Source organism: Adiantum capillus-veneris, chromosome 28 (assembly GCF_014529385.1).
Source record: "Adiantum capillus-veneris isolate H3 chromosome 28, ASM1452938v2, whole genome shotgun sequence".
Classification (NCBI taxonomy): Eukaryota; Viridiplantae; Streptophyta; class Polypodiopsida; order Polypodiales; family Pteridaceae; genus Adiantum; species Adiantum capillus-veneris.
This window is the reverse complement of record NC_140958.1, coordinates 110,407,020-110,429,215: the sequence shown is the minus strand read 5'-3', so window position 1 is coordinate 110,429,215 and position 22,196 is coordinate 110,407,020. Positions and strand designations below refer to the sequence as shown.

General features: G+C 47.6%; 1 protein-coding gene across 2 annotated transcripts in view; it reads right to left on the bottom strand.

Moving 5' to 3' along the window:
- LOC147421090 (uncharacterized) overlaps window positions 1-22,196 on the bottom strand; it is a 121,652-nt gene that overhangs the window by 9,813 nt on the left and 89,643 nt on the right. For both annotated transcript variants that reach the window (XM_086504023.1, XM_086504022.1), the window contains exons 4-7: window positions 19,071-19,163; window positions 18,810-18,992; window positions 18,599-18,701; window positions 18,338-18,523 (exon numbers count right to left, since the gene is read on the bottom strand). In XM_086504023.1, coding sequence (XP_086360149.1) covers window positions 18,338-18,523; window positions 18,599-18,701; window positions 18,810-18,992; window positions 19,071-19,163 — 565 coding nt within the window. The remainder of the gene's footprint in view (window positions 1-18,337; window positions 18,524-18,598; window positions 18,702-18,809; window positions 18,993-19,070; window positions 19,164-22,196) is intronic.

Sequence of the window (22,196 nt, the reverse complement as noted above, 5' to 3'; positions counted from 1 at the left end):
AGTGCATCTGAAAATCTGTCGATGGCCAAAAATTTCTCTCCCCCAACGATATGGAAACTATGTCACAGGTGTACACTACATAGTTACCCGGAACGCGGGACGGGGACGGCGACCGGTTCCCCGCAGAACATGGGAACGCCCGAGGGGTCCGGAAGGTAAGGCATAAAAAACATCCAAATAATGCAATTTTTGGCTCTATTTGTCTAAATACAAGAAGTATGAGGCCATGGATTATGTGAGAAAGAGGGGAAGAGGGAGAAGAAGAGAGCTTGAGCCTTGAGCCTCGTAGACTCGAAAGTTGAGACGACTCGAGAGATTCTCGAATCTTCAATGGCAAATGTGTTTCATGTAGAGCTTGAGAGAGACAGACGGGTAGGAAGAGGGAGAGGGAGGGAGAGAGCTTGAGAGACTCCGAGAGAGAGATACATAAGAGCTTGAGACTTGAGAGAGGGAGCTTGAGATAGTAGAATACAAAATGGCAACCTTGTGCATTGTCACTTGTGAAGGTAAGGGATTTGGGGGGGGGGGGGGGGGGGGGGGGGGTGCATTTTATAATGGGGAGCTGAAAATTCTGCCCCCAAATTTTGGCCGTTTTTTATTGCTGCCCAGCTGTTACAGCAGCCCCGTTTCGGTTTGGCCAGGCTGTCCGGAACGGCCAGCCGTTCCAAACCGTTCCTCCACCCCCAAAACGCGTTCCAGCGTTCCACACCCCTAGAATCCCGTTCCCTGGTAACTATGGTACTACACTACTTCAGTGCAAATGACATTTGATCTCATCACACGTCCTCCTCATGATATGACGAACGTATACCATACCATCATTCATAATCATCATACATTCATATTCATGTATACAAAATTCATGGTTCATGTTTGCAATACGAGAACTACAAAATTCAATTGGAAGTCATCACTACTCCTAGATCTACGGGAAGACTCAAATTCAACAAAAAATCCTTGCCAATCAAATTTAGCCTCGGCAATACATCACTTCAGATAAGGAATCATATCGAATTGGCTCGCTGCTGCTGCCCCCTGCGCACGCCCCTCCCCCCCTTCCTCTTCGTCGTGCTCGCTTATCCCGCAACCTCCCCCCCTTTTCACTTGCGCGCAGCTGGTCCCATCCTACTGCCCGCCACTGCACCTTTTCGCCAGCACTCCTGCCATTCACGCTGCTGTTGATGCAGCCTGCCATTACCAAGTCCTGTTAAAAACCCCTAAAAATTTACGCCTATCCCCTACCCCCTACCCCCCACCCCACACACACACACACACATACACACATTGCCTCATAAAGTCCGTAACGATCGCCCCCCATCCCCCTCCAAGGTTCCTGCATGCTGAGGGTTTCTCTTTGTCTTCGGGTACCTGACCGTCTCCCCTTCTTCGACCGCAGCAGCAGACACAGATGGAGGCTCAATCTCCGCCACAAAGGGACTCCAATGATGTCCCCTCGCCCGACCCCGCTGAGCCCACCATTCGACTTGCTCTCTCACGAGAGAGCAAGCGAGCCTAGCCGCAGAGGTGGAACGCCTTCAGGCGACTTCCGTCATCTGCAAGATTCTCGACACCAGACCCAGCAGAGGAGAGGTGCGTGATCTTCTCCAAGCTCGCCTTCTCGCAAAGGTGGGCAAGATCTTGGATGTTCAGTTCCTTGGACGCGGCTACTATCAGATAGAGTTCGAGACTTCCGAGATGGCGTCCAAGGTCATCGCGATGAGCCCCTTGGCCATCCAAGCAGATCGAGCCCACTTTCGACAGTGGAGGCATGGTTTTGATCCAGCCAGAAGTGTTCTGGTAGAGGAGGCAGACCTTCCCGTCTCCGTCTGCTTTACTGGTTTGAGGAGGAGTACCTGCCACTCTTGTCCAGGATAGGCTCAGAGATTGGGACTGTCCTAGAGACACCTCGCACAGCAGCCTCTGTAGCTGCCAAGGCGGCCGGCATCCCCTCAGTACGTGTTCTGGTTCGGGACACCCACACTCTCCCGAAGGTGATCCCACTACCTCGGGTGAGTGGGGGTTGGTTTCGTCAGAGCGTGGAGTATTCGGGCCTCCCGAATCAGTGTTTCATTTGTAGAGAGATAGGCCATTTGGCTTGCACAGCCTCCCAAGGCTGAGCAAGCCTAACAGCCAGACACACACGACGCACAGGCTGGTACCTCGACTGAGACCAACGATCAGACAGCTACGGTTGGCAGCAGGAACCTAGCCACCGCCAACAAGGGCGGACTCGCCCCACTCCTCCCCTTGGTGGTGGACCTTCTGCAACTCAGCAACACTTGGTTCCGACTGGGAACCGTTTTGACCCCCTTCAGCAGGACCCGCCTGAGGAGGCCCCATCCACTTCAGTTCCTCCACCTCCACCCTCTCCTCCCTTAGACGCTGCTGCTCCACCTCCCCCGTCTCCTCCCCTCCCCCACCTACACCTTCGCCTCCCGTCCCTCCTCTCTCCTCGGTGAGGCCCACAGCCTCATCTTCTGACCCCTCCACCACTCCTCCTTATATACAGGGGACTGGACACGTGTTTGCCGTGAGTCGATCTCTTAGTAGTGCTTTCGCTATGAGCCGTGTGGCTCAAGAGGGACAGCTCCACTTGAGGCCGCCTTTTTCGGTGCAGACTTCTCCTTTTGCAGCAGTCCCTAGAGATTTGACTAGCTTTGACATTCGCAGACGTTGGGTTTCACTCGGTTTCTGGGTGACTCTTCTCCTAACCTGGAGGAGGCTTGCTTTCGAGTCCATTTCCTCTTTCTTGCAGCTAGAGGCATTGAGGCTTTGGACGCAATGGTGGGTTTCTCGTTTCCGCTGTGTGGTAGGGATCTCACAAAGTGGACCCATCATAGTTCTTGATTGGCTGCAGATTCAAACTATTGAGTTCTCACACCACACAGGGGACTTAGGGGTGACAGATCTGGTGCAGACACTTTGGCCTCTTGCCAAGTTCAGTGTGACGCCTCTGGATGCAACGGATTGCAAGCACATTGTGGTGCATTTGTTTGCTGACACTCAGAGCCCTCCTTGTTATGTATTTGTATATGAGGATTCTTGGACAGAAGATGTAGCCCTTCGGGTTGCACGCTCGGCTTGGGCCTGGGCAAGACAGTCACTTCTTTCGCGCTTGTCTACAGGTCGTTCGGATGCAGATTACTCCCCATCCAAACCGGCCCCAAAGATAGCGAGGTTGGCTGCTATGGCAGCATCAGTTTTCTCCCACCGACTCCATGAGGATCATCTCATGGAATGTGCAAGGATTAGGAGGGCCCCAGTTTCAGCGTCAGAGGGGTCGGCTGCATTAGGAGCTTCAGCGATGCCTTGTGGGTGGTGAGATTGACATTCTTATGCTACAGGAGCATCATCTTTGTGAGAGTTGCATCAGACGGTGTGGTCAGATTTTGCGTGGTCGCTGTGAGACGTTTTGGTCCGCTGCATTTGGACCTGGAGGCATCTAGGGTGGGGTATGTATGACTATTGCGGATTCTTTGCAGCAGGCCATTGTGGGCAGAGAGACTATTGTGCCAAGCAGGGGCTCAATGGATTACTATGCAGGTTCAGGGTTGCCTCATGGGCTTCCTGAACATCTATGCGCCCAATGTGGTGAGTGCACATGCAGAGTTTTGGTCCCATATTGTAGAGTCTCTGCCGCGGGCAGAGCAATGGTGCATTGGGGGTGACTTCAACATGTTGGAGGACCCCTCTGACAGGATTGGAGGTAGCCATACTACTGTGCATGGAGTTGAGTTGGCAGCTTGGGAGAGGTTATGTATGACTCTATGGGTTTCAAATGTGTGGCACCATTCTAGCTTTGTGAGGCCTCCAGACAGCCTGGCCTTCTCTCGTTTGGAGCGCAGAGTGGGAGGAGTAAATCTATCTCGGATAGATCGCTTCTACACTAGTGACAGTGACTTGGGTGAGTCAGTTTGCATTCTAGCTGGGACTTCTTTTTCAGACCATGCACCAGTGATCCTCATGGTGACAGATAGACACAGGAGGGGGAGCACGATGCTTCGCATCCATGTCAGGGTCTTGCTGGACTCTGCGCTCAAAGAGCGAGTGATGGCTCTTTGGACAGAGGGCTTAGACATGCAGGACTCTCCCGCTGACAGAGTGGCCTCTGGACTTGCTCAACTTAGTCAACTATTTCTCCAGGCGTCTACGGCCCGCCTGGCTGCAGTGAGAGAGGAGGAGCTGCATCTCCGACGGGGCGTTGCTTCCCTGCAGAGGATGCAGGAGCAGAATCCAGACAATCCTTGGTTGGAGAAGCAGTTGCAGCAGGCTCGCCAGGAGCTTGCCAACACAGAGGAGAGGCGCCAAGAGTTTGCTTTTCAAGGCCTCTTTGAGGACCCAGGTGGGTGACAGAGTGACAGGGGATTTCTTTGAAACAGTGGGGCCCCGATACACACATGCCAGGGTCAGCCAGTTGAGGAGGCCCGACGGGTCAGTTGCTTCAGAGCCACAGGACATGCATGCAGTTGCCACCGACTTTTACCGTGACCTGCTGCCAGCAGAGCCTAAGTCAAAGCGTCAGGATGCATGCAGAGAGCAGGTGTGGGCACAGATGCCTTGTCTTGTGACTGAGGAGATGCGCCAAAGGCTTGAGCTGCCTCTTCAGTTAGAGGAACTCCACGCGGCCCTCAGAGCACTTCCCTATGGTAGCTATCTAGGTGAGGATGGTTTGACTCCCAGCTTTTTCTTAGAGTACTCGGACTTGCTTGGCTCAGATCTCTACAGCGCTTTTGAGTACATCCTACACAGGAGAGATGCCTGACAGCATGAGTGAGGGTCTATTTACCTCATTCCCAAGGAGGGTGGCTCCTTGGATGAGATTCGACAGTGGCAGCCCATCACCATCCTCAACTCAGCCTACAAAATTCTCGCCAAGGCTCTGAGTTTCAGGATTCAGCCACTTCTAGAGAGCATCATACATGGGACACAGATAGGTTTAGTCAAGGACCGTAGTGTCCTTGACAACCTCTTTACTTTGTGGGAGGCATCTGCCCTCGCGCGTCTCCGTGGTGAGGATCTGGTGATACTTCTTCTCAATTTTGAGAAGGCCTACGATAGAGTTGACTGGGACTTTTTGGAGGGCACTCTACACAGGATGGGCTTCTCAAATGCATGGATCAGAGGTGTGTCAGCTCTTTACATACGGGCACACAGTTCGGTACTTTTGTCAGGTGGTAAAAGGAGATCATTTCATGCTCACACGTTCGATCAGACAAGGCTGCCCTCTTGCCCCCTTCCTCTTGCTATCCTATGTTGGGGCGATGAGCAAGTTTTTGGTTCCACAACAGGTTGGTCTACGTGGCTTAGCGCTCCCTAGTCGGGGGGATGAGCTATTGGATGTTGAGTTTGCAGACGACTCAGTCTTGTACTTGGAGGGCCAGGAGGCCAACCTTCACAGGTGTGAGCAAGCTCTTGAGACCTTTTGTTGTGCATCAGGCGCACTGATCAACTAGAGAAAGACAGTGGCTTTCTCGGTTGGTAGTTCTCCTACGCTTGATTGGTTGCCAAGTGAGGGCTTCAGATGGATTCCCCCAAGGACTGCAGTTCGATACTTGGGTTGTCACGTTGGCTTGGACTTGTCTCTTGAGCAGCAGATTTCTCCCCTCCTATCCATCACGAGGAAGTTGTTATATTGGAGTTCCGCACAACTTTCTCTGGCAGGCAGAGTTGTAGTGGCCAACTAGGTGTTGTTGGCTACTATGTGGTACATCACTTCTTATTGGATCTTTTCGAGTTCCTCCATCAGCCAGGTAGAGAGGCGGATCAGGACCTTCCTTTGGTCAGGGTGTGACACTCAGATAGCCCGGGCCAGAGTGGCATGGCAGGCCATCACTCTTCCTTGTTCTCAGGGAGGGTTGGGGATCATAGACCCAGCAGAACAGAGTAGAGCCCTTCTTGGGAAGTTTGTTATCAGAGGATTACTTCCAGGGGAGGAGCCCTGGAAGGAGTTTTTGCTTCAGTGACTTAGTGCTAGAGTGCCTCAGGCTGGAGGCCCCTAGCGACCTTCGACCACATGCATTTTCACAGAGATACGCAGAGTTGGCCTAAGCAGGAGACTGGAGGACCGTTTCGCTGTAAGTCTGCTTCGCTCCTAGAAGCGACTGCGGAGAGGCCTGGAGCAACATCAGCCTACTTGCATGGAGGAGCGCCTGAGACAGCCACTTATTTGGAACCCCATGATTAGCACTCACAGAGGCCACTTGGTTGATAGTAGGCCTCATGTTTCTTGGGGTCCCATGGCAAAGGGTCCAGCAAGCAATTTAGGTGACTGGCTATAGTTTTCAAGCTTATCAGAGGAGCTTCAGAGCATCCAACTACAGGGCATGAGAGGGGTGCAGAACATGTGTCAGGCCATCACAGAGGCAGTACCAACTCAGTGGCTCACACCTCTCGAGTCAGCAGCGCCCAGATGGATGGGGGCCTTCACGCAACTGGAGGTTCTCATCGCAGTTCGGGCTTGCTCAGAGACTGTACCCTCCCTGTTTTTTGAGCTACAGGGTGAGGGTCGTTTAGACCGAGTCTCAGTAGAGGTCCCACAGGTGGCAGTGCTGTTTTCAAAGGTGGGCATCTGTGGGAGGACTTGTGTCATAGATCCTGTGTCACGATTGTGACTATGTTAACAGTATTACATCTACTCCTAGTTGCAGATACGCGAAGTGCCATGCTAAAGAGAACCTACGCTTGGAGGGGCACATCCCTTCGCCCAAAAGACGTGTCTCTTCGCCAAAAGCCACACTCCTTTGACGGATGGTTACACCCCTTCGCTCTACGGGTGCGACTCTTCGCCCAATGGTTGCAGCTCTTCGCCGAAAGGATGTGTCTTTACGTCTAAAGTCATGTCTCTTCATCAGGAGACGTGTCTTTTCATTTGTGTCTCGTCGTCTCCTATATAAGGAGCCCTTGTATCACGCAATCAATCAATCAACACAAAATCTTCTGAGTACAGTTCAAGTTTCTTAAGTCTTAATCATGAGTTTGAGGAATTAATAAAGGATTAGCAACTAGAATCCTTACAGTGGTATCAGAGCAAAATTTTTCGCGGGACCTGAAGGTTGTGAGCCTCTCACCCTTGCTGCTACACTCTACCCTCTCCCGGAGTTGCATGGAAGCAGCAGAAAGATGGACTACACACAGACACGTATGAGATAATCTAAAACCCTCTTTTCTAAATACATAAATATCTCAAGAGAAGGCGATGTGTATATGCGGCATACCTGCTGCAATTCTCGATGTATGCATCTTCATCAAGTGGTGTCTCCTTGGTCGACGGGTTGCACCTCTTGCCGATGAAGGGTCGCACCCCCTTCCGATTCCCGTCCCTAGCGTATGCCCCTTCGCCTCGCATACCCTATCGCTGCTTCTAAACGCTGGCAGCCCTTCGTAAAACAGCCTACGCTGACAGTCTTTGTATATTAAAGTCCACGCTGGTGATTTCTCTACGCAATGTATGGTTTTTTTTTTAAGGTCAGCTACTAACCAGCGCAAGGTTTTCTTTATTACCTACTAAGGGCGCCCAACCTTGGCCACCCAACTCACTTTATTAAACATTGTTATTTGAAAGCACCCTTCGCTAAATACCGGCCAACGATATCAATACAACCATGCAGCGTAGGATAATTTTTTACGCCTCTCCCAAGCAGCCTACGCTGGCAAATCCGGCCCCTTGCACATCGTTTCTGCCCGCATTCGCTATGGACGATGAACATCAATGGACTGCTTTCCCGTACATCTCGTACATAGATAAGATTCCCGATGTAATCTTGCCGGCGTAGCCTCCCCCGGCACCCGAAGTAATGATTATTACCCGACCCTAGAGCCGGAACCCGTTCTAAACATAATTTCCGCTCCCGGAGTACCCGTCCCAGCACCTGCTCCTGCACCTGTTTGTTATTCCCAATGAGGCATAACCATGCCGAATTCTCAAGACGCAGGTGGTCAATCTGCTCTTACTCTTATCAGGGAGCAGATGGCCACACTTTCCACAAGTCTCGCGTCACTTCACACTCGCTTGGATGAGATACAAACGCAAAACAATTCTCGGAGTCGTCCCACAACTTTTCGGACAACTAATGCAACTGCTTCAACACCTTCTTCCGAAGCTTCAGTGAACGAACCAAACGAACCAGATCCAACTAAAGAGGTAGACAATCGCGAACTTCAATTGCTTTATAAAATTTTTAATGCTGCACAGAAGAAGAAACTGGATGTTAAATTGCCGGAACCGTATAATGGTCGCCGCGACAAGTGCATGCTGGACCAATGGCTGTTCAAAATGGAGGTCTACTTGTCCAACACGCACTTAGTCGAAGTAAAAAAGTTACACTTGCTAGCTAGTTCTCTCCTCAAGGACACGGCATTTCTTTGGTGGCAACGACGGGTTGCTGATGGTAAACACACACCTTCTTGGGATAAATTCCGGTGTGCTATTTGCAAGGCGTTCAAACCTGCAAATGCGGATTTCCATGCCCGGTCCTCTCTTCGCCACCTGAGCCAGACATGTTCCTTGGCCGCGTACATTACAGAGTCCCAAAGATTAACTCTAGAGATAGAGGCCCTTAGTCCCTTTGATAAACTTCAGAGCTTTATCGATGGACTCGAACCCAACCTAAAGGACGATGTGCACAAATACAACCCTACACCTTGGATGCTGCAATTGCCTATGTGGAGCGTCTTGGCAATAATCGGCGCCCTACACGGAATTTTCTCCCTGGTGACGGATCTTCAGATAACGCTCGCGCTTCACAGCGCGATTGCAAAAAAAGCTATACCAAAGTCAGCAGCATCAATCTCCATTCAGACAACAAGCCACAACACCTTATTCAACTTCAAGGTTCTACTCTCAAGATCGACAATCTCAAAGCAGATCTTCTTCAAATGTTCCTCCACTTGATCGTGGTAAAGGACGTGATTTTTCTCAAGATCGGCAATCCAATACTCAGCAAGGCTCTTCGTCAAATGCATCTTCAACTTCAAAGAAGGAAGGATTATGTACAATTTGCGGTGGTGACCATAGATGGTATCAATGTCCAAAGAGACCAAATCCGTCTAATTTGAAAAGAAATTCCAACATGGAAACATCATCGAATTGTGAACAACCAGATTCTGCTAAGAATAAAGGAAAATCTGTGCTCAATACGATTCGTGTCTCAGAGGATACGACTATTATTATGAAGCATACTCAGTTCAATTCTTCAGTTTTGGAGCCTCTCAAAGCAAGTTTTGAGCCTTCTTGGAACACTCAATGGTCGTTCCATCAACATTTTGGTGGACACGGATGCTCTAATAATTTCGTCAACACTCAGATAGTTCAACAACTTGGCTACCCAGAAGACATCTCACTTATATGATGTGGAATTAGCAGATGGATCAATTTTGACTTGTGATCAGACAGTTCGACAGTTGCAATTCGAGATTCAAAATTATGCAGATCAACTCGATTTTGAAGTCATGCCTCTATCTTATTACAACATGATTCTTGGTCAGCATTGGTTATTCCAATATGATCCAACAATTAGCTTTGGAGGACATACTATCACTTTGTTCAAAGATGGACATGAAATGATTTTACACGGGCTTTATCATGCGGAACAAGTGATTCAAGCCTCACGTGTACAAGTCAAACAACCTGATACAGTAGATTATGAAACGAATATGATCTCCGATGCAGATGCAAAAATTATTATTGATGAAGACGTTTTTCCAAGTGATACTTCGTTACCAGACAAAGATAAGGACATGGTTGCAAATTCCGAGTCTGAAGACGACTATGCTTTCTTTGATTCTTTATTGGATGATGATATGCCAATTGCAAGTCATGAGGCTGAAATTTTTTAAGATGATACTGAAGAATTTTGGGATTCATTATTGGACGATGATTACACTCTCAATCCAAAATCCTCTCCAATGATTGCTAAAGTTGAAGTTCCCAATCTAAAGAGTGATTTGAGAAGAATTCTTTTTCACCAAATATTTCACAGTTATTGGAGATTTTGAACCAGAAATCTTACATCACATGAAGAATTTTGAAGATCAATCTATTGTTGCAATCAACCTGATTAAGCCAGATTCTTCTAAAAAGTCTTTGAATAATGCAATGACATGGGATTTAGCAGTCAAAGCAAAAAGGTTTCGCAACAAGCAAAGGATCAAGACAAAGGTTTCCGATAATTCAAAGATTGAGGATTTCCGAAGATTCAATCCTTTTTTAGAGTTCTATCAACATCAAAAGTCATTTCTTTGACATGGGCTCTCATTTTAAATGGGAGGGAATGTCACGATTGTGACTATGTTAACAGTATTACATCTACTCCTAGTTGCAGATATGCGAAGTGCCATGCCAAGGAGAACCCCTACGCCTGGAAGGTCACACCCCTTCGCTCAAAAGACATGTCTCTTCGCCAAAAGCCACACTCCTTCGACGATTGGTCACACCCCTTCGCTCTACGGGTGCGACTCTTCGCCCAATGGTTGCACTCTTCGCCGAAAGAATGTGCCTTTACGTCTAAAGTCATGTCTCTTCACTAGGAGACGTGTCTTTTCATTTGTGTCTCTTCGTCTCCTATATAAGGAGCCCTTGAAACCGGCCTATTTAATGGGCGGTAGACCTTAGACTTAAATTTTATTTGCTTTCACCCATTTAATTTGTCGCCCACTTTCCCTGTACTTTCAAGACACAACAAAGGGGAAAGGGATACAGGTTGCTAGATTGCACCTGTATGAGAAGACCGACACCAGATTGGCCTCTAAATAGGCGCCCCTTTCGGTATTTCTTTATTCTTTAAAAGAGGGAATAAAAGCTGTGGTTCCCTACAAGCTGCCCCGGACAATCTGGGCTGAATTTTGTCTGTTCTGGCCCGATTTCGGCAACATAACTATACTAGGACCCTTCACAGTCAGTATCCCCACGCATTAGATGACTTTCCCGACCCATACGGCACTTTGCAAAACCTGGCGAGAATCTGCAGCACGCTGAATTCTCTGTTTTCTGCCCCGAAAATGCGCCAGATCACCTGTAGAGTGGTCCCCTCGCGTCCCCGAACCTCATGGGGGGTATTAGGGTCCGTTTAGGGCCGAAACCCTAAACCTGCAAAAATACACAGCAGGCTGTAATTCACTATTTCGGGCTCCGTTTCGCGTGCCGGTCGCATCCGTAGCAAGTCCTCGAGCTCCCGCACCTGTAGGGCTACTTGCCCTTTGAATCGGACAAGATTTCGCCCGTGAAACCTCTCCGAATTCACCTGTACCTGCGGGGGATTAGCCGCTAGCTAATCCAGTACCTGTGCAAGAGGCTCTTGCCTCAGCAATCGCGCATGAACCCACATAACTGTACATTGCTCAAATGAAAAGCCCACTAGAGGGGCATAACATACTCCTCATAGGGAAGAGAGAGAGCAATGCGTAGCGTGCAGGGCATCACTCCTGGCACCGCACTGTACATAAGAGGGAAAGGAAGCACTCCATAGCTCTTAACCTGTGACAAAGCTGCAAATGAATCTCCTCTCTCATTTTAGGCGCCCCCTCTTTGGCCAGGAGTAGCAGAATGCTCACGGAGTGCCACATGGCACACTTTTCGATTTTGGGCATTCCCGGCTAAAAATATCTCAATTGGTGCATCAGTTGACTTTGCAGCAGAGCAATAAAATGTTCCTCTTGTCATTCCAGAGCTAATGACCAGAACACATTTTCAGGTCCAAAATAGCAATTCCCTAAATTTTAGGAGATGCTGCCATTGTATCTTTCTAGGTCATCTGACCCTCTTTGTACACTACAGCCACACCAAGAACTGAAATGTAGCCTATGTAGCAAAGGATTCCACTTTGGCTAGTCAATGACCCCACTTTGGCTAACCATAATCCTTGTCCAACCTTAGTGCTTTCTTGCCCTCAGGCCTGGACTCTCTCTGAACAGTTCCACACTAGCTATGCAATGCAAGGCAGTTAGATTTCTAGAGGGGTGTTTCCAAAAAGTGAAAATAAATAAATAATAAGAAAAAAATCAACAAAAAAGGATAGATAGTAGTCACATGCTGGTGACAGCCCTTGTATCACACAATCAATCAATCAACACAAAGTCTTCTGAGTCTTGTTTCTGAGTACAGTTCAAGTTTCTTAAGTCTTAATCATGAGTTTAAGTAATTTATAAAGGATTAGCAAGTAGAATCCTTACATCCTTATCCAGCAACTCTTGAGACTGGTCACAGGAGGCTGTGGGCTTGGGAGTGTCGTGCGCTGGCACGAGTGCAATGGGATCCAAGAGAGTGGTTTTGGAGGGACCCTTTCTCCTCAGCCGACCTTCTACGTGTCCCTTTCTTTCAATACACTGTTCGATTGGGACGTCATATACTAGCAGCACGGAGAGAGGCTCGTCCTACTGCTGCAGCACCTCATTGGAAGGAGGAGGGTCTCACAGTTGAGTTCTTGTCAGCTTTTCGGGCGAGGTTGTGGGACTCCAGACAACCGCGGCGAGTCACTTTGTTCCAGTGGTTGGTTGCACATCGAGCTATAGTAGTTGGAAGCTGGCTTGTACATAGTGGTCTCTCGGTAGCATGCGCAGCTTGTGACCATCCTATGGAGAATCGGTGCCATTGTCTTTGGGATTGTCCTTTGGCACAGCAGGTTTGGCTTCGTGTCCTTCGGTTGATGCCAGCTCTTTCCATGGCAGGGCAATACACTTGAGGGGCAGTTGTTTGGTCCATTCTCACGGGCCCGGCACTTCAATTTGAGCTATCCTCCACCAGCAAGATGATAGTGATGCAGGGGGGTCGACCTTCACTCCAATTTACTACAGAGCTTACTCCTCCACAGGCGTGGTGCAATCAGAGAGAGGAGTGTTGGGAGCTCATCTGCGGCCTGACACTCTGGTTCATTTGGCGGGCCCGCTGCTTCCGCATCTCTGAGGCTCGTCCTGTACTACCAGCAGAGATTGTTCGTGATCTTTGGCTAGAGCTGGTCCATACTCTCACAGGACAGTTCGAGAGACTCCAGCGCAGCTCCGACCACATGCAAGAGCGTAGAGAGGCTTTCCTTCTACTTCGGCGCCTTGGGCCTTTCTTCACCAGAGAGCAGTGTGTAGTGTGCACGGCATCACTCCTAGCACCACACTGTACATGAAAGGGAAAGAAAGCACTCCATAGCTCTTAACCTGTGACAGGTTCTCAATGAAGCATCCCCCAAGCATAAATCGAGCGCCCCCTCTTCTGCCCTTGACCTGTAATGCATCTATGAACAAATAGATGCAAAAAGGGGAAGATTTCCATGGCTGCCAAAACCTGCGTATCAAAACACAGCAAAACAACCCTGTAAACACGCATTTGATGCCTTCCAATGTTGAAAATGAGCTCCTTGGTCCTAAGTGAAATCATGGGAAGCTCAAAAATGGAGAGAAATGGCTGAAAATCAGAGTTAACAGCCTCCAAAACTGCTCCAAAGAGTCAATTACGAGTTCTCTTCTCCCAGACTTGGTAAATTGGCCAAAAAGTGCCTCTTGGCACTCATACATGCAATTTCCCGCATTGGGCTTCCTGCTTAAAAATCTCTCAACTAGTGCATCGGTTGACTTTGCAGCAGAGTACTAAAATGTTCCCCTGGTCGTATCGAAGGTAATGACGCGAACACATTTCACGGCCCAAAATAGCAGTTCCCTAATTTTTAGGAGATGCTTCCGTTGGGCTCCCACTGGTCTTCTGACCATCTATCCTCATTGGAACCGCATCCAAAAATGCAATGTGGCCCAACTATTGGATACTTTTTGTTGGTGTTCCCACCTTGACTTTATGCCTTTATTGAGTTCACTTCCTAGTATCCACCAACTTGCTAAGTGCGACAGGGGGACCAACATGATCTTGAACTGAGCGTAGACCAGTGCCGACCAGCTTCTCGTCTGCGGAAGAAACTACCGTTCACATTGGCCATACAATGTCCGACCATTTGCAACTTCAAAACGAGGGTCTCAAAGATTAAACAAAAATCATTGGAAAGAAACCAACAACTAAGGTTAGCACTTGCGACGTCCTCGTGACAGATCCAGCACAGCAAGCAGAGCCCTTCTTGGGAAGTTCATCGTCAGAGAACTTCTCCCAGGTGAGGAGCCCGGAAGGAGTTCTTGCTACAGCGGCTTCGTGCTAGGGTGCCTCAGGCAGGAGGCCCTTGGCAACCTTCGACCAGATGGATCTTTACAGAGATGCGCAGAGTTGGTTTGAGCAGGAGACTGGAGGACCGCTTCGCTGTGAGTTTGCTTCGATCTTGGAAGCACTTGCGGCGTGGCCTAGAGCAGAGACAGCCTACGTGCACGGAGGAGCGCCTATGGCAACCCCTCGTCTGGAACCCCATGGTTAGCACTCAGAGAGGCCACCTGGTTGGTAGTCTGCCTCATGTTTCTTGGGGTCCCATGGCAACAGGTCCAGCGCGTTCTTTAGGTGACTGGCTAGAGTTCACAGGTTTGTCAGAGGAGGTGCAGGGTCTCCAGCTACACGGCATGAGGGGTGCAGAGCATGTGCCAGACATCTCAGGGTCAGTTCCAGTTGAGTGGCTCACGCCTCTCGAGCCAGTAGCACCCCGGTGGATGGGAGCCTTCACACGACTGGAGGTTCTCATCTCAGTCAGGGCCTGCTCAGAGACTGTCCCAGCCCTTTTCTTCAAGCTTCAGGGTGGGGGACGCCTTCAACAAGCTGAAGTAGAGGCTCCGCAGGTAGCAGAGTGTTGTTTTCATAGGATCCGAGTAGTGGGCATCTGTGGGAGGACTTGTGTCATAGACCCTGACCCAGCAGCTCTTGAGACTGGACACTGGAGGCTGTGGGGTTGGGAGTGTTGTCCACTGGCACGAGTACAGTGGGATCCTGGTGAGTGGCTATGGAGGGATCCCTTCTCTTCTGCATACCACCCAGGAGTCCCATTCTTTCAGTACACTTTTCGACTGGGACGTCATATACTAGCAGCACACAGAGAGGCCCGCCCCGCTGCAGCACCTCATTGGCAGGAGGAGGGTCTCACAGCTAAGTTCTTGGCAGCATTTTGGGAGAGGTTGTGGGACTCCAGACAACCGAGGTGAGCCACCTTGTTTAAATGGCTGGTCGCACACAGAGCTACAGCAGTTGGGAGCTGGCTAGTGCATAGTGGTCTCTCGGCGGCATGTGCAACTTGTGACCACCTAGTGGAGAGTCAGTGTCACTGTCTTTGGGACTGTCCCTCGGCCCAGCAGGTGTGCCTACGAGTTCTTCGGCTGATGGCTGCTCTCTCCACGGCTCGACCGTACACTTGGGGAGCAGCAGCTTGGTCCACCCTCTCAGGCCTGGCACTTCAGTTTGAGCTATCTTCCACCAGCAGGATGATAGTGATGCAGGAGGGGCAACCTACACTCCAGCCTGCTACAGAGCTTACTCCACAAGAGTGGTGCAGTGAGAGAGAGGGGTGTTGGGAGCTCATCAGTGGCCTGACACTCTAGTTCATCGAGCGGGCCCGTTGCTTCCACATCTATGAGGCTCGCCCCGTGCCACCAGCAGAGACTATTCGCGATTTTTGGCTAGAGCTGATCCACACTCTCAGAGGACAGCTCGAGGGACTACAAGGCAGCTCCGACCACATACGGGAGCGCAGAGAGGCTTTCCTTCGACTCTGGCGTCTTGGGCCTTTCTACACCATGGTCCAGGGTGTACTCCGATGGCATTAACGACCACCTGTGTGGCTTTTCCCTCCCCCCATTTCTTGATTTAGCCCCATTGTACATATGCTGGTTTTTTTCATTGGGAGTCTCCCACCATGGTTGTTGTAGCCCTCTCTTGAAGAGGTGGTTCTAGCCCTATGGGTAGTTTCAATAACTAATAGAAGGATCTTGTTCTCGGAAAAAAAAGAATGATGAAGATGTGAGTAAGTTATGATAGTGGGGGTGACCAGACACAATGAAACTTTAACCTCAATAATCTCCCACTTAAAGGCCAATGCGCCTTTAAGCAAGCTATGGACATATATAAAGGGTATGTAGAATCTCATCTCTATCCATGCCCATAAAAACAACAGTGTGCAAATTTCTTGGAGAGTAGACCTTCGGTTAGTAGATCAACACAATTATCATTTGTGTGAATCTTGGCAAGGTCTATGTGCTTGTTCTCAAGGCATCTCACGAATGAAGTGATACCTCACATCAATGTGCTTCATCTTCGTATGAAACACTAGATTGTGTGCTAGTTGGATAGTACTCTATCGCCATGCAAAACTAGAATTACATTTACTTTCTTTGTGCGCCGTTCTTATGCTTTGCTCTTGAGCGAGTTCTTTGTTCATTCAGATGCCCCAATCTTCCATTAGACGAGTAAGCCATATAGCTCCCTTGCTGGCATCTAATGCTCCAACATACTCTGCTTCCGCTGTAGACTAAGACGTACAATCTTGCAAACAAGATTGTCATGAAACTGCACCACCAATGAATGTAAACACATAACCAGACGTGGACCTTGTGTTGTCCGCATTCCTTGCATAATTTGCATCCGTGTAGCCAACTACACATACGTTTTTGCCTCTAAAGCTATGCAAAACTCTTTCATACCATTCAAATATCTCATTACACCTTTCACTACCCCCCAATGCTTCTTGCCAAGATTCGCCATAGATTTGCTCATGACTCTCACTACAAAATCAATCTCTAAATGAATCACAATCATGGCATACATCAAAGAACCAACCGTGGATGCATAAAGAATCTTGACCATCTCAACTTTTTCCCCATTAGATTTCGGACAATCCTTTTGGCTCGGTTTCACAGATGGAGACAATGGAGTAGAAAGTGGCTTTCCCCTCTCCATATTGAAACGCTTCACTACACAACAAATGTACTCTTTCTGTGACAAATAAAGAAGCTTCTTTGACTTGTCTCACATAATGCTAATGCCAAGAATATGGTTTGCTTCACCCTAATCGTACAGGTCAAAGTTCTCTTGCAACTTCAACTTCAATGCATCTGCCTGAAGACTGTTCTTCCCAGCAATGAGATTCATCCACATAAAAATATCAAAATCAAAAGACTACCACCTATAGCTTTCTTCTTGTAGCCACAACGATTTCACTCGAGCTATACCCTTGAGACTTTATAAAAGCATCAACCTTATGATACTATTCCCGTGGTGCTTGCTTCAAATCCTAATGGCCTCTAAGCTTACACACCAACTTCTCTTTGTCATCCTCAACAAAACCCTCTGCTGTCGCATGTATATGTCCTCATGAAGATCACCATGGAAGAACGCCACCGAATAATTTGGCTCCATTTGCTAAAGCCTTCAATTGCTGATTTGTGGCATTTCTCAGCTCTTTCCACTCCTTGAACATGGTCTTCATGGCTTGCTCTTTCATCCACTTACAATATCTGGATCTCTGGTGAATTCCAGAAAGTGCTCAAACAAGTTTTCAATATCAGCCTTTATTTCATCATTCCTATCTAGTGCAATGTCTTCTTGGGCCTTTCCACTTCCTCCTGGGATTCCTTTATAATCTCTTGTACTCCTCTTCCTCTGCATTATTTTATTTCTGGTTGTCAACCATGATGCTCTATTGTAGGATTGGTTTGCTTGGTGGAAAAGCAAACAGTCGTGCTTTGATACTATTAAACTCTCTGGCGTAGTGATATTGAGACCTGAATGACGAATAACTTGAACAGCAGAAAGTGAAAATAACCTTCAAACGACAGAAAGGCCTGCATAAGGACGGGCAGAGTTCCCTGGGAGTATTTACCCCTAAGGTAGGCGCCCCTGGAATTATTAATTTCCATATTATCCAAAAGCACCATGCACTGATTAGAAATGTTCTACACAAACATCTTCAGATTCTTAGGTACAAAATACGTTACAATACAACACAAAGAGTTCACATGGCCTAATTCTGGTTGTCAACCATGATGCAACTCCGGCACAATTGTAGGACTGGTTTGCTTGGTGGAAAAGCAAACAGCAGTCATTCTCTAATACTACTGACACACAACTTACAGGGTGATTTCGCTCTTTTTCCGAGAGAGAGAGAGAGAGAGAGAGAGAGAGAGAGAGAGACTTAGGTTTTGGAAAGCACTAATCGAGCTCTTCATGCTGATGCCTGTCTTGCACCTGGGGTGCCATGTCAGCAGCGACATTATCAGTTATGTCATGGCATCATTTGGTGACTCCTACAACCAATACTAAGGGACAAAAAATAATGCCATCGACCTACTCCACTATACTACATGAAGGCCAACTAAAGACATCAGGGAGGCACAAACGCTAATCACGTTCCAATATCATCTTAAATGCAAAATCTATCCCCAATGAAAAAATAAAATAAAAAATCTACTACTATCCTCAAAATCACAAAAAAAAAAGACTAACCTTGACTGACACTCCGCCCTAGATTATTATTGGTTCGCAATGGATCAACTATGTTTAAATATTTTCTGCTGAATGTACGAGCTTGTATATCTCCACCCTTTGGAAAAACATCATAAAGATCACTACATGCTTCTAGAAAACCTTTGCTCAGGAGCAGCTTGCTTCCATCTTTGAGAGGTGGTTCGTCTGCAAGCATGTAAAGGGTTGATTTAAGCATGGGGCATTAAATCCACTGACATGACATTGAAATGTACATCTTACCAGTGAGATCAGGTAGGGCTGCTGAAGGGACTGGACCCCATAGAGTGACACAATAATTTTCCCAATCAAATTTACTAAAATAATCGAGAAATGTAAATAAAACCTGCAGATAAAGTACAAATTTGTGCCAAATGTTAGAAACATTCAAAGGAGATGGCAGCTTAGTGCTTTTTTTCAAAACTATACCGAGGAAACGGAAGATCCACTTTACCTCCAAAGGACCTCGTAATGAGGAATGAAATACGTTGAAGATGTATAAAACAAGGGTTTCCAAAGCATAAGTAGAGATCAGAGCATGATGAGCACCCAATATTCTGCTCTCATAATAGCACCAGGCTTTCACAAGTATTATGCTTCGCTTGAACAAGTGGTTCTTTTGGATTAAACGATCCACCTGAGCAACATGCAAAAACTTATTTGCAATCTCAACTCAGATTTGAAAGCATACAACAACCACGTCCAGAAAGCTTGCCTCTTCAAGAAAACAAAGTGTACAGAGTCCACCAAGCTGATTGAAAGAGATGTCAACAACAATGTTCTCTACCACACACTTGACAATCTTTACCTGTGTGGAGAAAATAGAAGTCAATACATCTAACATCCACATTATAAGACAAGACAAATATGTGAACAAAAATTACAAAATCAAAACAAGAAAATTCATCTCTTAAATGATATTGTGTTGTGCTGCAGAAAGCATAGAGTAGTGTGTTTGATCTAAAACACTTTGCATGACATCGAGACTGGACAGAATTGGTAATCATTTGCATGCATGTAATCTTTTTGTAACCAAAAGCAATCATTTTCAGGGAAAAGAATTCCATATCTGAGGTGCCAATACAACAATCAAAATAGGTAATCATTTGCATGCATGTAATCTTCTTGTAACCAGCTTGGCACTGACAAGGAGGTAATCTCACAACAACACACAAACAGAAGTGAAAACTTTTAACACTTGAACTTGAAAACAAACAGTAGTCGTGACATGAAGTGGCGGAATTCCACTCCCAGATGCACTGTTCCCAAAGTCTCGCGCCCCTTTCGATATTTCTTTTTATATTGGTCATTTAAGAGTACAGCTGCCGGGGAGACACTCTACAATCTGCTATCAAGCTCATTGGCCAGAAGTGACCCCCTAGGAATCCTTTTAGAGGCCCCTAGCCTAAAAGCACCAGAGACAAAAAGCTTGAGCAAAAAGAAACTGGTAAATTTAGCCGGCGCCCAAAAAAATCGGGTTTCACATTGCGTAGCTGCCACATTATCAACGGTACAGATGTCCGAGCTTTACGCCAAGTTTTACGAACTGCCACGTTAGCTGTACGGATTTCGTATGGTTGGTCATGCCATCGCTTTTGGTAGATCCACCATGTTGTAACTTTTTGGTCTCATAGGTCATTTTGGTCTTACGTTAATATAACCTTTCATTTCATTTCTCTCTTTCTCCTCTTCTGCCAGTAGGTTGCCTTCCCTGTCGAAGAGTGAACAATGCTGTTGTAAGCAAACTCCTCCAATGGTAAATACTTCTCCAATTGAGACCTATTTTCGGAGATATCGCACTTCAATGAGTCTAAACCACTCAGTTGGTAATCTCTACTTCTCCATCGGTCTATTGAAACTGAAACAAGCTGAACATTAGAACTAAAACAAGAGAGAAGAGTTGACACAATGCAATGATCCACCAGATACCCCCTCTAGGCAATCTTTTATACGTACAAAGGGACCCCTAAACTGGGCGCCCTTGTTAGACTTATGGCATCTCTCTTGATTCGTCAGGTTGGTCCCGGTTCCTCCCAGGGATAGGTGACAAGGAGTGAGGGCTGTTTTGCGGCTGTGCCCGGCCAAAGCGAGGTAGTTTTCTCATGTCGGGATATATTTAGCCATGTGTAGCTCAAGGTTTTGGTTCTCTTTTAGGCCATGTAGCCTCCTTCAGGTCCGGAGGTTTTCCCCCCTGCATTTTGGGTTTTGCCAGGTGCCTTATGGGCTACCCTTTTTTGTGGTCCTGGGGGGTAGTAGCTGGTCGGACACCCTGGATGTGGGCCTATAAATAGGCCGGGGCTCCCCCCTCTTGGAGAGCAGTTAAGCCTAGTAGGCAGAGATTTCATTAACGTGATCACAAACATGCGAACACGTTAATAACATTGAGTGGTTACGTTTCAAAATACATGATCATGTTAAATATTCATGTGAATTCCCCTTAACCTATAGAAATCATCCAATTTGGTAAGCCCACTGAGATTTCATTTCTTAACGGGTTTGATTTAGGGTTCACATAGTTTCCTAGTAAGCTCGTCATGAAAAACACATACCTCGGTGGGGTTTTGGTGAGTTTCCATGTCACCACTTATTGGTTTTTTTGTGATCACGTTAATTGTGATTATGTGAATGTGATTATAAACATTGCGATCTCAAGAAATTTCACGTGATCGAGTGAATATCAAATCCCTGCTAGTAGGGCACCGTTATGAGCAGCCCCTTTGCCACAGATGCCTCAAGTTTTTCTCTTGCTGGCCTCCTAGTGTAATGTGCAGCGGAAGCGAATGATGGTGTATGGCTCAGGATGAGTGATCAATGGGTGCTCAAGGTTCCTTTTACCGACGGGAAGGGAGAGCCTTCCTTGCCATGATGAGAGAATGTGCAATGACCAAAACAAAGAGAGTGGAAACTGTGAGTGCAAAGTGCATGAGAGTGTTGGAGAGAGAGAGAGAGAGAGAGAGAGAGAGAGAGAGAGAGAGAGAGAGAGAGAGACGACACCACATGGGTTCCCAAAGCCCCCTCCAAGGGCCCCCCTCTCTATTGCTAGAGAGGTATTTGATTTAGATTGCACAAACTTCAAAGTCTGGTACAATGGTTCTAGATGTTGTGGTACTTGACGACGATAATGTCGACGACAACCACGAAGACTGATGTGTGCGATGCTAATGGCTGAAATCTGAGAACGCTAGGCCTTCCGCTGGGAATCTACCGAAATTGCGACACTACAGGGCTGATCTACTGCCACCGACGCGTCAAGGGTTGAAACTGAAAAACGCTAGCTATCTGAGGCTGAATCTACAAAACGCTGGCTGCTTTGTGCTGAAAACTGAAAACGCTAGGCTGATCTGGATGCTGGGCCGTGACGGCGAGGTTCTGCTACCGGGTAGGTCTGGTACAGCGAGGCTAAGGGCTGATCTCAAAATACTGGTTGTCCTTGGCTGAAAAGGCATGTCTTCTTCTACAAACGCTAGGTCTTGCTGGTGCAAAAAACGCTAGCAATGCTGGTCTTGTTGAGGAGAAGCTTCTTCTATTGCCTCTTCTGCTTCTAGTCGTTGCCCCCGGGCTGCTTATATAGGTGCTTGGAACTGGGTCGAGCAGGTTCCATTCAGCCCCCACGATTCTGCTAAAATAATAGTCATTTATTAAATAAATGACCTTATAAGAGGTGGTTCACATGCAATTGCAAGAATGGGTCATTGCGGTGGAAAATGCTCACATTGGGTATTGGGTACTGAAGCTAATGATCATGGGTTGTGCAATGCTAGACATGCACGGCCTACGTACAGGCTCACAAGGGTGCCAAAACACTTCCTAGGCTACCCAAAACCCTAGAAGTAGGAACAAC